Raw genomic sequence first — 14,413 nt, 5'->3', positions numbered from 1 at the left:
CTATAGCATTTCCGTATTGGTTTTGCTCCTATCTTTTAGGTTTTTATTTTTATCACTGGTTTTTTGAAGTAAACTGAACGTGTTAATGGTGTTAAGTCATTGACAAAAGTACCATTTTAGCATTACTCATGTTTTCATTTACCCCCCCCCCCCCCCTCATTTATTTCATCAATTGTGTTTTTGCCTTCCATTTTGGGCGGTATATTGACTGTGTCTGAAGATAACTCAAAACAAATGATTTTTGACAACAAATAATATAACTTTAACATAACTTGGTCACATATTTGATAAATTTATGACAACAGTTTGTCATAGCACTAAATTTTGAATAACAATATGACGTAACTTTGTCACAAATTTGGTATAATTTTGATAATAATCAGACAACCATTGATAAATATTGTACACAACTAGTATCTCAAGTCTACATTACAGCCAACATAACTAGTATCTCAAGTCAAGATCAGGACCAACAGCAGTACCATGTATTACTAGTCCAAATTATCACAAAAGCACCGCATGTTACTAGCCTTGGGCAGTTCCAATAGCGCCTCCTGCTACAGCTGTTCCACTGGATATAGATACTAGTCAAAAATAGTTTTTAGCATACGGATGTATGTATAACCGTGTGCTTAAATATCATCTAAATAGTCATTAAAAAATATAAAAAAATTGATAAAATAGATTAATATGAGTTATATCACTTTACAGACATGCAAGTTTAAATTCAACTTCTATAAGTTATAGAAAAAAAACAAACAAAACTGAAACTAAGTATACGCATATTCATAATTATTTTGTTATTTTTGCTACAAGTTGTACAAGTTAAATTTAAACTTGCATGTTGGTGGAGTGATATAACTCATATCAAACTATCTTGTCAATTTTTTTTATATTTTTTAATAACTATTTAGATAACATATAAATAACGGATGTATATACACCCGTGTGGTAAAAAACTTCAATCACCGGTCAAAGGAATGAACATTGCCAAGGTAATACGTGTATAAGGCCACGCTACGTAAAAATATGTTTTACTTGATCAACAAAAAATTTAAGGTGCTATAGTACTGCATTTGTTACACTTATCTTGTATCAAAGTGCAGCTAACTTATACCAACGAGTATATACGTACTTTGAAAGGAGCTCACTGACGTAGGCCGTGTTCGGCGGTTGTTGAGAGGTGGGTTAGTTATCTGGCACGAGATTAGGATATGATTAATTAATTATTAAAAAATATAAAATAGATTAATCTGATTTTTTAAAACAACTTTCTTATAGAAAAATTTCACAAAATATATACCGTTTAGCAGTTCGAGAAGTGTGCGAACGGAAAAAGAGAGTAACTGCATACTAAGAGTAAGTTCAATAGTATAGTCAAATACTAGCTCCAATTCATCTATAGCCAATCTAATAGCTAATTTATATAATAGTTACCTACAAAATATTAGTATATGGTCTCACATGTCATACACATTTAGTGTCTTTGAGTCCGTGTGTAGCTCAGATCTCTTCTCTCTCCTCCTATCTCTTTAAAATATGCTTATGCTGGTTTATAGTGCTATTGTACTGCTCTAATAGGCTATTTTTGGCCAAATTAAAGCGTCTTAAAATGGATTCAGTAAATAATGACACCCTAAAAATAGGAAACAGACACTCACTCCAGTCCTCACATTCATCCAGCATCTACGCGTTACCCCTCTTAACCTGCTGGTATTTTCATGCATCTTTTCTTCTTTTGACCATTTAATTAATTAATTAAATTAATCAATCAATTAATTAAATCTCTTATCCTAGCTCGTGTCCACCAATGGCGAGGACGGCCGTCTCCGACGACGACGACGATGGCCCGCCGGCGTACACCGTGCCACGCGGCCCTCGCCGTGACCCCAGGCTCAAGGACCTCGGCATCTCCTGCATGCTCAACACCGAGGTGGCGGCGCTGCTCGCCGTCATCCGCCGCCGCCCGGACCCGTACTCGTACCTGCCCCCGGCGGTCGCCGCCGCCGAGGAGGCCACGTTCGCCGGCCTCATCCAGTCGCTCAAGAACCTGCGCGCGCTGCTGTTCCAGCCCCGGCACGGCGCGTGGCGGTGCTCCGACCCGGCGATGTACCTCAAGCCGTTCCTCGACGTCGTGCAGAGCGAGGAGGCGCCGCCGGCGGCCACCGGCGTGGCGCTGTCGTCGGTGCTGAAGATATTGAGGATCGACGTGTTCGACGAGTGCTCCCCCGGCGCCCGCGACGCGATCCAGGCGGTGCTGACAGCGGTGAGCAACTGCCGCATCGAGCGCATCGCCGACCCCGGCGCCGAGGAAGCCGTCCTCCTCCGCGTGCTGCAGGTGCTCGCCGCGCTCCTCCGCGCCCGCGCGGCGCCGCTCCTGTCCGACCACGCCGTCTGCAATGCCGTCAACACGTGCTTCCAGGTGGTGCAGCACGCCGCCAGCGGCCGCGGCAGCGAGCTCCTCCAGCGCACGGCGAGGCACTGCATGCACGAGATCCTCCAGGCCGTCTTCGGCCGCCTCCCGGACATCCCCTCCACCGCCGACGTCGACGCCGACGACCTGTCCGTCGCCGGCTTCGGGGCGCGCTGCATGGCCGACATCTTCAACTTCCTCTGCTCGCTGCTGCTCAACGCCCCCGACATGGTCGCCACCCCTGACGGCCATGGCGCGTTCACCACCGAGGAGGACGTGGAGCTCTTCTCCCTCGTGCTCATCAACTCCTCCATCGAGCTCGGCGGCGACGCCATCGGCAAGCACCCCAAGCTGCTCCGCCTCATCCAGGACGACCTCTTCTTCCACCTCATCCACAACGCCACCGAGTCGAGCCCTCTCGTGCTCTCCATGATCTGCAGCACAGCTCTCAACCTCTACCATTTCTTGCGCCGGTAAGTACTCCATCGATCGGTTTCACGAAGCTTTCGGTTCAATTCAATGGATACAAGTGGTGTTCGTCCAGGTTCCTGAAGCTGCAGCTGGAGGCGTTCCTCATGTACGTGCTGCTGCGGCTGGGCGGCGGCGGCGGCGGGCCGCAGCTGCAGGAGGTGGCGATCGAGGGGCTCATCAGCTTCTGCCGGCAGCCGACGTTCGTGATCGAGATGTACGTGAACTACGACTGCGACCCGATGCTGCGCAACGTGTACGAGGAGGTCGGCAAGCTCCTCTGCAAGGCGGCGTTCCCGGCGTCGAGCCCGATGACGACGGTGCAGCTGCAGGCGTTCGAGGGCCTCGTCAACATGCTCACCACCATCGCCGACAACGTCGAGGTCGACAAGGCCCCCGACTGCGCCGCCTACGCCGTCGACATCTCCGAGTACAGGCTCTTCTGGGTGGAGCGGTGGGACGCCGCCGCCGGCGGCAACCACGAGACGTGGGTGGACTTCGTCCGGAAGCGGAAGCTGAGGAAGAAGAAGGTGGCGATCGCGGCGAACCACTACAACCGCGACCAGAAGAAGGGGATGGAGTTCCTGAAGCTGTGCAACCTGGTGCCGACGCCGCCGGAGCCGAAGAGCATGGCCTACTTCCTCCGCTACTCGCCGGGGCTGGACAAGAACAAGATTGGCGAGTTCCTCGGCGACCCGGAGGAGTTCAGCCTCAAGGTGCTCAAGGAGTTCACCGAGACGTTCGACTTCACCGGCGTCATCCTCGACACGGCGCTGCGCACCTACCTGGAGACGTTCCGGCTCCCCGGCGAGTCACAGAAGATACAGCGCATCCTGGAGGCCTTCTCGGAGCGGTTCTACGAGCAGCAGACGACGGAGGTGTTCGCGACCAAGGACGCCGCCTTCATCCTCTGCTACTCGCTCATCATGCTCAACACCGACCTGCACAACCCCCAGGTGAAGAAGAAGATGTCGGAGGAGGACTTCATCCGCAACAACCGCGCCATCAACGCCGGCAAGGACCTCCCCCGGGAGTACCTGTCGGAGCTCTTCCACTCCATCTCCGGCAACGCCATCACCGTCTTCAGCCAGGCCGCCGCCAGCGTCGAGATGACGCCCACCCGGTGGGCCGACCTCGTCAAGCGCTCGCGCGCCATCGAGCCGTTCACGCCGTGCGACTTCAAGCACAAGCTCAGCCGGGAGGTGTTCGTCACCGTGTCCGGCCCGGCGGTCGCCACGCTCGCCGCCATCTTCGACTACACCGACGACGAGGAGATCCTCAACCAGTGCGTGGAGGGGCTGATCTCGGTGGCGCGGATCGCCCGGTACGGCCTGGAGGACGTCCTCGACGAGCTCCTCTGCTGCCTCTGCAAGTTCACCACGCTGCTCAACCCGTACGCCACCACCGACGAGACGCTCTTCACCTTCAGCAACGAGCTCAAGCCGAGGATGGCGACGCTGGCGCTCTTCACCATCGCCAACCGCTTCGGCGAGTCGGTGCGCGGCGCGTGGAAGAACATCGTCGACTGCCTGCTCAAGCTCAAGCGGCTCAAGCTGCTGCCGCCGTCGGTGGTCGAGCAGGACGGCGTGAGCAGCAGCAGTAGCTCGGAGCGGCTGGGTCATCGCACCAAGTCGGACTCCGGCGCCATCTTCCCGTCGTCGCACCGTGGCGCCGGGACGAGCCGGCATGTGTCCGGTATGATCGGGAGGTTCTCGCAGTTCCTGTCGCTCGACTCCGGCGGCGAGTCGCTGCTGTCCGTGGGCAGCGAGTTCGAGAACAACCTCAAGATCATCCAGCAATGCCGGATCGGGAGCATCTTCACGGAGAGCGGGAAGCTGCCGGACGAGTCGGTGCAGAACCTGGGGCGGGCGCTCATCTTCGCCTCCGGTGGCAAGGGGCAGAAGTTCAGCACGCCGGTGGAGGAGGAGGAGACCGTCGGATTCTGCTGGGACCTCATCGTGCACGTGTCGTCGGCGAACGTGCACCGGTTCACCACGTTCTGGCCGCAGCTGCACGACTGTTTCGCCGCCGTGTCCCAGCTGCCGCTCTTCTCGCCGTGCCCGTTCGCCGAGAAGGCGATCGTGGCGCTGTTCAAGATCGCCGTGAGGCTGCTCTCCGGCGGGCAGGGGAGCAGCAACGGCGACCGGATGGCGGAGGAGCTCGTGTTCAAGTCGATCAACCTGATGTGGAAGCTGGACAAGGAGATCCTGGACACCTGCTGCGAGGGCATCTCCGAGTGCATCGTGAAGCTGCTCATGGAGCACGCCGGCAACGTGCAGACGCCGCTGGGGTGGAAGACGGTGCTGCACCTGCTGTCGGTGACCGGGCGGCACCCGGAGACGTTCGACCAGTCCGTGGCCGCCATGATCAAGCTGATGAACGACGGCGCGGTGGTGGTGACGAGGTTCAACTACGCGGCGTGCATCGAGGCCGCGTTCGGGTTCGCGGCGCTCAAGATCAGCCCGCTGGACATCAGCACGAGGATCCTCCAGCTGATGGCGGACTCCGTGAACTGGCTGATACAGTGGCACAAGTCCGGCTACTCGGACCCGGGGAACAGCTGGTACAGCGGGACGAGCAGCAGCAGCAGCAGCGGCGGGTCGGGCTCGTCGGCGGCGGTGGCGGTGGCGATGGAGGACGCGTCGCGGATGGGCAACCTGGCGACGAACATGTTCATAAAGCTGGCGGAGGCGCTGCGCAAGACGAGCCTGGTGCGGCGGGAGGAGATCCGGAACCAGGCGGTGGCGGAGCTGGGGCGCGCGTTCGCGCTGGCGGCGGGCGGCGAGCTGGAGTTCGGGCCGACGGGGTCGCTGGCGTGCTTCAACCTGGTGATCTTCGCGATGGTGGACGACCTGCACGAGAAGACGCTGGAGTACTCGCGGCGGGAGGGGGCGGAGAGGGAGACGCGGAGCATGGAGGGGACGCTGGCGGCGGCGACGGAGCTGCTGGCGGACGTGTTCGTGCTGTTCCTGGGGACGCTGGCGCAGGGGGTGGGGTTCCGGACGTTCTGGCTCGGGGTGCTGCGGCGGCTGGACACGTGCATCAAGTCGGACCTGGCGGCGGGCGGCGGCGCCGGGGTGATGCAGGAGCTGGTGCCGCGGATGCTGAAGCGGATGATCGTGGAGATGAAGGAGAAGGAGGTGCTGGTGCCGCGGGAAGGCGACGACCTCTGGGAGATCACCCACATCCAGATCCAGTGGATTGCCCCCGCTGTCAACGATGAGCTCTTCCCTGACTAACTACTAATTCATTACCTCTGCACTGCACCTATGTACTCCTTTTTTTTTTTTCCGAGATTTGCTTCGCTTCAACAAAAAGTAACAAAAACTACCTTGAGATATCGGTATCTCGTGGTACCAAATTGTTTCTGATCGTTGGATCTAGCAGTGCACATCCTACTCAGCTAGATCTAATAGTAGGAAACGGTTTGGTATCTCGAGATACTTTTTTGTTGGACCGAAGCAAATCTCATCTTTTTATGGGTCCGTTGTTTTAAAGAATTTACGAAGGAATAATTTAGGAATATATAATTCTTTGAAATGTACAGTGTGATAAAGTTCGTTTCACAGGAATACAACTAAAAAAACCACAGAAAAATTTTCTATACCTCCGCTATTAATTAGGGACAAAATATAGAGGAAAAATCTACTTCAGCTTTACTCTTTCGATCCTTGCGCGTCAACTAGAGAAAAAATTCCTATGTTTTTCAACTCTATGAGTTTGCATGTATATTTTTATCATATTTCTATGTTTTTCTCATTCTTGTGATTTAAAAATCATTTGAATCAAATAAGCTCTCTCTACATATTATATACATGCATCGTTCTTTTTTTTTATTCAGACATGCGACTAACTAATTATCTCTCCACTGCACCTTCCTACTCACTCCTATCCTTTTATGGGCTAGGGCCTATTGGTTTTAAAGGATTTGCAAATAAATAATGTAGGAATATACCATTCTTTGAAATGTATACTGTAGCAACGTTTACTTCAAAGGATTGCACCTAAGGAAAATTACATGAGAACTTTCAATCCCTTCACCATTAGGGTTAAATATAGGGAAAACAATCTACTCTAATTTCATTTTATAATGTAGCAACGTTTATTTCAAAGGATTGCACCTAAGGAAAATTACATGAAAACTTTCAATCCCTTCACTATTAGGGTTAAAATATAGGGTACTATCGTTTGATTGACTTGCACCACACCAATATAATGAAATATTTCTATATTTTCCAATCCTATGGGATTACACGTGCATTGCTATCATATTTGTTTTTTCATATTTTAGGTGAGGGCAGATTATTTTGGGTCCTCTCGGATTGTCTGTGTATCCATGGTTATAAACTCACAAGTCATAAGAGCATCTTCAATAGGAGGCTAAAAATTAGCTCTAGGGGCTAAGGGCAATAAATTTTGGGGTCAAAAAACATCCTCATCTCCAAGAGGTGCCTAAAAATATAGTCTCAAAAACTTTAAATATGCCAACTCATAATTATGACCCTTTGCTACAACCATTTCAGTATATGCATGAGTCAAACATAACAGTACTGACAATTCACTCTGAATTCAAAAATATATATTATAGCCAAGGATAATTTTAGAACATAAATTGATAAATGTTTAACAATAGAATTCTAACTTGAGTTATATGATATGAGATACCATCAGAAGGGAATGTTGGACACTTTTGGACAATAAATAATTTAATGTATAAATGGACAAAAGTGATTGACAAATGCTTTTTCCATGAACTTCTGCAACTTCCTGTGCACTTCGTGTGCATGGGAGCATCGCAACTCACAAGGATCTAAAAATCCAGAAACCAAACCTTTTTAAGATAATGAGCCTACAATCTATTTATGCATATTGCAAATACTAAAGCTAACAGATCACCCAATTTGTACTGCATAGCAATTATCACAAGGATTTGTTTAGATCAATTAGACAAGTCTGTTTCTAACTATAGTTATTATATTGTGTAGACTGATAGTAATTGAAATTTTCTAAGCCAAAGATTTAAATATGTAGAATGGATAGCATTTGTAGCTAAGTTCTCATTCTTCACTAATTTTGGTTGCATCATGTTTCTGGGATTTATTTTTTGGTATTAGCATATTCATATTGTAGTCAAGGATATTGGATTATGCAACTAATAAACAAACTTTAGTTTTATATGCAAACATAGAGAGAGGAATACTTACTGCTACAGCGGTGGTTAGAGCTGGCCTGATGGCGGTGACGCCGTGGAGCAGACCAGCTAAAAATGTTGGATTGGCAACCCCACTGTAAGGCTAAAATTTGGATCAAAATAGGTTGGTGTTTGGAGATACTAAAAATTTGAGAGTTAATTTGGAAAGCTGTTGGAGAATCATTTTTAGCCTCTAATGTCAATATTTATTTTTGGAAGTTATATTAAAAATCCCTTGGAGATGCTCTAACGGTGCTAAAACCTAGGTTCCACTCTCTTACTGGAAACTGGAAAGACACCGGACAGAGTATGATAGAGGAAAAAAACTTTTTTCAAAAAAAATGTTTATATTAATGTTATTAACGACTTTACCATCAATGGATGATGCCAAAAAAAAAATAGTATGATGAAATAACCTTAAAAACAAGTCCGAAGCTAAGTTTTAAAATTCATATTTTGGCAATGGTATATGCATTTTAGGCCAAAAGATAAGAGCCTTTTATTAAGTCATAGCTCAAGGGATCTAAAAATCACAATATCTAAAGTTTTTGCAAAGAAAGTAGAAAAACATTTGTCGAAATTAATTTCTAATTCAAGAACCATCTAAATGAGATTCAATTCACCGTTGCTTAAGCAAAATAGCATATGGCCTGAGAATATTAACACGATATTGTATCATATTTCATATTTTTATACATATCTCAATCAGAACAATACCCCTAAATGCATGAGCCACTGAGAAAACTTCCAATGGAGCGACCGCGATTTACTTTTACACGTGTAGGACCGCCATTGCTGAGCCTCTCCCAAATTATTGTTGGGCTATTTGCTTGGCTCATAATAACAAATCAATTATAGTACTCGCTCTATATTTATTTTTTATGTATAACACCGTTGACTTTTAGATTCATGTTTGACCATTTGTCTTATTCAAAATTTATATCCAAATATGCAAAATTATAATACATAATTAAAGTTTCTATAATAATAAATCATATTATAACAAAATAATTAATAATTATATAATTTTTTTGAATAAGACGAAGGGTCAAACATGGACCTAAAAGTCAACGACGTCATATAAAAAAATAAAATAGAGGGAGTAATTAACTATAATAGTGTCAATTCCAAATATTAAATGAGAGATATGGCTTGTTCTAAAAAAAATACTCCCTCCGTCGATAAACTTCGCTTTACTTTTTATACCGTTTAACTATTTGTCTTTTAAATATATATATATTTAACCATAAATAAAATAATATAAAAATAATTATGTAAATTTTTAAATAAGACGAATAGTCGGACGTGTATAAAAAGTTGTTAAATATTTAGAGTATGACATAAGAGATAAAAAAGAAAAGAAATTGGAAAAATATAAAAATATTGGGAAACTGCGTTGATGGATGCGCGGCGCCTCTTTTATACTCCACGCACGGCGGCGAAGTCGTAACGGTCGTTTCTCTCGTCTGTCTCCTTCCCTTCCCTTCCTTTCCAAATTTCGAAATCCAATCTATGGCCGGCGGCGGCCGTGGCCGCAGGGGCACGAGGCCGGCGGCCGGCGATCGCGAGGAGGGAGGGGGCAAGGAAGAGTGGCTCCGCATCTACGACGGCATCGTGGCGATGCTGCGCAAGACCCAGGCGCAGGCGGAGGACCTCGCCGCCGAGCGCGACCACCTCGCCGCCTTCGTCAAGATCCAGCACGAGTTCCTCGTCTCCCGCGTCTACCGCCTCCAGGCCACCCTGCAGAAGGTCGTCCCGAATCCCCCTCTCCTTGCCTCCCGCTTCCTCCTCTCCTGACGCCGGCTAGGGTTTTGTGGGACCCCCAGGCGCGGAAGGTGGACGCCATCACGAGGAGGTACGAGGCGGCCAACATGGAGGTGCTTCTTGGGGACAAGGAGCGGGAGGCGCGCTGCTACCAAAAGCTCGCCGGTGAGACGGAATCGCTTTCTTTTCGGTGATTTTTGGAGCAAAATCACCCCCCTTTTCTCCTTCTCGGCTATTGCAGTGGACAAGTTGGCATCTTTGCGCCTCTTGGTCCTCGGCTTGCACTCTTCTCACTTCTTGTGCTGCTGTGCTTGTGGCAATTAGTTGGATTAGATTTTGGGTTCTCTGACTCCTTCCATTCTGTCATATCCAGGCAATTTCAACGCCTCCTGGTCATGTTGTGGTGAAAATTTTCCATCTTTATGCTCGCTGTGTCATGTTTGCTGTGAAATTGCCTTATGTGTATTTAGGTTGAAGTTGAAGTAGCTAAGCGGTATGCAGTTTTGTTCAATTGAACTGTCTAGATTATATATTTGTCACGCAGGTAGCTTGGGTTCAGTCCCTTTCTTTATGGTGTGAGGTGCTTCCGCTGGAAAAGTTTGTGCCTTTTTATATGCAACTGTCACCCCATATGTTTAATGTTGTGTTAACTTGTACTGCTCTTAAGAGGAACATGTGATGTCTTATGTTCTCCTGGGACAATGTTGCATTTAGGTTCATCATTCTGCTGTGTGCTATTCCTGCTCTATGCTGCTCTTGTTATTTCCATGATTCTTCTTTGTACCATTCTGACCTTCCTGAAGACTATTTTGGTTACTACCAGTTTAAGATCCTTCATCTTTATTCTCCTTGTGCAATGCTTGGTGAATCTGTTCTAGGTCTATGAATTACATAGTTGCGTGCTTTGATACTGCTAAAAATATACTGTAATTCATCAGATTGTTGTTCTGAGAGTAGAGTAGCATTGCTGCATTATGACATATGCAGAAGGTTGGCATCCTGTATGTTTACTAGGTCTCCATGTCATATGTTGGACTCCAATTCTTTTGTTGAATGTACTGTTGTACCCTTAAGGAACAATATCCTCCAACGTTTTTTGTGATGATATTTCCTGTAAATTAGTCTATTCAGCAAGAACTGTGAGCGCTGATGTTTTCTTATCACCCACTTAAATATACCTTGGATTTGTGCTGATGCAGTTTCTGTTGTGCACTTGTTGACTGCAATAATTATTGCTTTCTTTTTTTCTCCTAAAGTTAGATATTTATATTGGATGGTGGTATCAAATTGTGTTTTGTATTCCATCTAGAAGAACGTTTTACTGAATATGGATGTGCTATTATCTTGAAGGCCATGTATATACCTATATTAAGTGGGAATCATTAAAAAAAAACAGAGATTTTTTGAAGTTGCTACTGATGTAATTCATTCTGTTTTTGAATCAGAGCTCACAGAGGATGATTTGGAGGACTTCAAAACTTCTCTAACTGCTTTGGCCACAGAAAACTATGAACTGAAGGTACATACAAAAACAAAAGCGGCATCTGTCCCTTTGTAGCTGGTGTAACTAACGAGCATGAGTTCAGCTTGTGCATAGTGCTAATTTTCCAAATCGTTGTTCGTGACGTTTCTCTTACTACTAGGTAAAACTGAAGGAAATGGAAAGTCGTGTGGAGCTTAATGAAAGCACTGTTGATCACATTCACAGTCCAAGAGATTTAAGAGCAGAGATAAGAAAACTAAAGCAAGCCTACAAGACCCTGAGCTCAAAGAAGGACACAGAAATTTTTGCATTACGTGCAGAAAAAGATTTTGTGTGGAACCAGTTGAGGGTAATGGAGAAGGACTATACTGGTCTCCTTAAGAAGAAAAAGATAGAGGCAGCCCAAGCTACTGAAGCTGCACAAAAACTCCAGAAGAGTTTAGAAGAGTTGCAGGATCAAAACAAGGACAATGAGATCGGCCGATCACAAGCAGAAGCAGTTGATGCCAAAAAGAATATATTGATTCTTGAGGATAAGCTACAGGAAATGCTTTCCTTGGTTAAGGAGAAGGATCTGGAAATTGAAAAACTCAAACATGGTCAGGCTAAGACTAGCCAGAGCAACACAAGGGACAGCAATCAGACACACAGAAAAACCAGGTCCCTAGGCCCTCCTTCAAGGGACAAATCAACAAGTTCACAGGCTACTCCAGTTGGGAGAAAAGTGAAGACTTCCAGACAGTATGCATCAAGTGCAAGACAACCACAAGAGAAATCAAGACATAATTCTCGTAGGCAAAAGGTAGAAGAAGGAGATAAGTCTGATGTTGGTCAAAAGCGGAAGCGTGCTTCGCCGTTATCAAATGTAAGTAATCTTGTTTCAAATACTTGGTCAGCTCTCACCATACCTTATTTACTCTATGTATATATATTTTTTGTTTAATAAATCGCTATTCACAATTCCTAGATGTGTAATGTTGTGCATTAAAGGAAAGCTGTTTGGCCTATCATCATTTTTATCCAATTAACTACTTTGATCACCGTAGGCTATGTGATCATGAGATGTTTTACTCCATAGACAAATAAGCTATTCTCCTTTACGGACCAAGGATCATATTTTCCCATGCCAGTAGATTATTTTGCTCAAAATACGTGCGTCCTAATTCTTGGTAGTCTGCCTGCTGCATGCATGAGTTGTCTCTTGCTTTAAGCATGGACAGATAATTGATGAAGTAAGTTTGCTTTTTATGATTTCTGAATTTCTTTACGGGATCATCAGAAATTTGCTGATTATAAGTGCTAAATTGACTGGAACAAACTTTATTCTAATATCTTTTTAACAAGTTTATCACTCTCATACGACAATCTATCAACAATACAAAATTTGTACCTAGACAATTTGTAAAATCTGTACTGCTGTTATGGCACTAATACCTTTTTGTTGTGTGTCTTGTCCTAATTCTTGGCAAGTTGCATGAGTTGCACCTTGCTGTAAATATGGACAAAAAATAAAGTTGATGGAATTTAGATGAGTATTATGCGAGTCACTGGTGCTCATAAAGGACCATCACACATTTTCTCTGGACACTACTAAGAACTGGCAACATATTTTTCTCCTGCTACCAGTTTCCTTTTGGTACCACAGCACTTTTTGCTCATCAGTTAAGCGTCCTAATTCCTGGTAGGCTGCGTGAGTTGTCTCCTGCTGTAAATATGAATGGAGAGTAAAGTTGATGGGAAAAGGTGGGCAGTATGCTAGTTGTAGATGCTCATAAAGGACCATCACACACACACTTAGGGGACTATTTAATGGATTACATGGAAGAACATGTTTTTTGACTACCAGTTCTTTATCAGAGTTATGTATGCACAGGCCAAAAATAACACAGTGATTGAGCATAGCATCTTTACCTGTGGTTGCCCCACTAATTCCGATGCCCTAATTCTTGGTGGGCTGCATTAGTTGCATCTTGCTGTAAATATGGGCAAACACTAAAGTTGATGGGAAGTAAGTGAGTGTTCTTCAAGTCTAGAATTCTCACAAAAGAACTGTCGCATAGCATTTTTGGGCGACTATATAAGGTTACTTGGACAGATGGTTGAGGTTGATGATTTGAGTTTTTTTTGTTCGTGTTAAAATCTTTTGATCCTCTTATGCCCTGGTACTTGTATGTTCAGAGTATCTATTTTCTCAGTCAAGTAATATTAGTTCTGCAGAATTGGTTTTGTAATTATTCTTTGATGCACTTCATGGGAAGGTCATGGGAGTGGGCAACAAGCATCTTATTTCTGGTCATTTGCTATTATTTGCACCTTTACTGTTTTTATGTACCAATACTGGTTTTAAACAATGTCTTGTTTCCAATTTTCAAATATTGTAGGTTAAGTTATACGATGTCTGTGTACTGTTATGTGTTTTAGAAGTTCAGATTATGTTGTATCCCCTTGTCTTTTGATCATAACAATCACTTCTTTATTCTTGCATATGATCCATGCAGGGTCTGCGGCGGTGTTCTGCAAGGCAGCAAGGGAAAGCCCCGGCGTCTCCAGCAGTTCAGCCATTGCTCTTCTCCCCAAGTTTCAAGGTTCCAAAGGTGAAGACCCCAGTTCCTCAATAGCCCTCAAGTAGCCACTGTAGGTCTGGTATCCTGACATGTGCAGCTGTTGATAGAAATTGGTACTGTCAGTTGATGAGGCTGCTAACCTTATTTCCTGGGAATTGCATTCCCTCTATGCTCCCAGTATGTTAGTAGTGTGTTTGTGTTGTAGCTTAGCAGCTGTGGAACAAAAGAAATGTTGCCGCTGCTAGAACGAATTTTCATTTCTGTGGAAATGCGATGTGTATTATTTATGCACGCCCTGCTGGTGAAATTTGTGGATGCCCCTTAATGCCAGATTGGCTTGATATCTGAATCTTCTGTTTCTTTAATGGACCTGGATTTTTTTTAACAGTGGTCGACGTATGAATACTGATGAGCAAAAAAGGTGGCTATGTATTCTGCTGTGTTACATGTTACTACTCTCTAGGGTTATGTACATTGTTAATAATATCCATAATTCTTTCTCTTTGATGTATAATGGATTATGTGACTGC

The 14,413-nt window shown here is 45.6% G+C and overlaps 2 protein-coding genes and 3 non-coding genes across 5 annotated transcripts; all 5 read left to right on the top strand.

Annotated features, from left to right (window-relative positions):
* Nucleotides 1–1,800: 1,800 nt before the first annotated feature.
* LOC102721831 (ARF guanine-nucleotide exchange factor GNL2) lies at nucleotides 1,801–6,465 on the top strand. The gene is made up of 2 exons (XM_040523424.1): nucleotides 1,801–2,886; nucleotides 2,958–6,465. Exons 1-2 carry the CDS (start codon nucleotides 1,811–1,813, stop codon nucleotides 6,118–6,120), a joined length of 4,239 nt encoding a protein of 1,412 aa, XP_040379358.1. The 5' UTR covers nucleotides 1,801–1,810; the 3' UTR covers nucleotides 6,121–6,465.
* Nucleotides 6,466–9,534: 3,069 nt separating this feature from the next.
* Nucleotides 9,535–14,174, top strand: LOC102721544. The gene is made up of 5 exons (XM_006653050.3): nucleotides 9,535–9,821; nucleotides 9,899–10,001; nucleotides 11,282–11,355; nucleotides 11,480–12,184; nucleotides 13,818–14,174. The coding sequence occupies exons 1-5, from the start codon at nucleotides 9,585–9,587 to the stop codon at nucleotides 13,935–13,937; spliced, it is 1,239 nt and encodes a 412-aa protein (XP_006653113.2). The 5' UTR covers nucleotides 9,535–9,584; the 3' UTR covers nucleotides 13,938–14,174.
* On the top strand, nucleotides 12,790–12,896 carry LOC121054336. The gene has a single exon (XR_005811740.1). It is a non-coding gene; the product is annotated as a small nucleolar RNA snoR103 (small nucleolar RNA).
* On the top strand, nucleotides 13,006–13,111 carry LOC121054339. Its single transcript, XR_005811743.1, has one exon. It is a non-coding gene; the product is annotated as a small nucleolar RNA snoR103 (small nucleolar RNA).
* LOC121054338 lies at nucleotides 13,274–13,381 on the top strand. Its single transcript, XR_005811742.1, has one exon. It is a non-coding gene; the product is annotated as a small nucleolar RNA snoR103 (small nucleolar RNA).
* Nucleotides 14,175–14,413: the final 239 nt, after the last annotated feature.

Source organism: Oryza brachyantha, chromosome 4 (assembly GCF_000231095.2).
Source record: "Oryza brachyantha chromosome 4, ObraRS2, whole genome shotgun sequence".
NCBI classification, from domain to species: domain Eukaryota; kingdom Viridiplantae; phylum Streptophyta; class Magnoliopsida; order Poales; family Poaceae; genus Oryza; species Oryza brachyantha.
Note: the sequence above shows the minus strand (reverse complement) of the source record. Positions and strands in the feature narration are given on the sequence as shown.

What these genes read in the sequence shown, in the direction of transcription:
- LOC102721831 (XM_040523424.1), top strand. Translation starts at nt 1,811, where the DNA reads ATGGCGAGGACGGCCGTCTCCGACGACGACGACGATGGCCCGCCGGCG. An exon ending in CTCTACCATTTCTTGCGCCG is followed by an intron (nt 2,887 to 2,957) that starts GTAAGTACTCCA and finishes GTGTTCGTCCAG; the next exon opens with GTTCCTGAAGCTGCAGCTGG.
- LOC102721544 (XM_006653050.3), top strand. Translation starts at nt 9,585, where the DNA reads ATGGCCGGCGGCGGCCGTGGCCGCAGGGGCACGAGGCCGGCGGCCGGC. An exon ending in TCCAGGCCACCCTGCAGAAG is followed by an intron (nt 9,822 to 9,898) that starts GTCGTCCCGAAT and finishes TGGGACCCCCAG; the next exon opens with GCGCGGAAGGTGGACGCCAT. An exon ending in GTGCTTCGCCGTTATCAAAT is followed by an intron (nt 12,185 to 13,817) that starts GTAAGTAATCTT and finishes TGATCCATGCAG; the next exon opens with GGTCTGCGGCGGTGTTCTGC.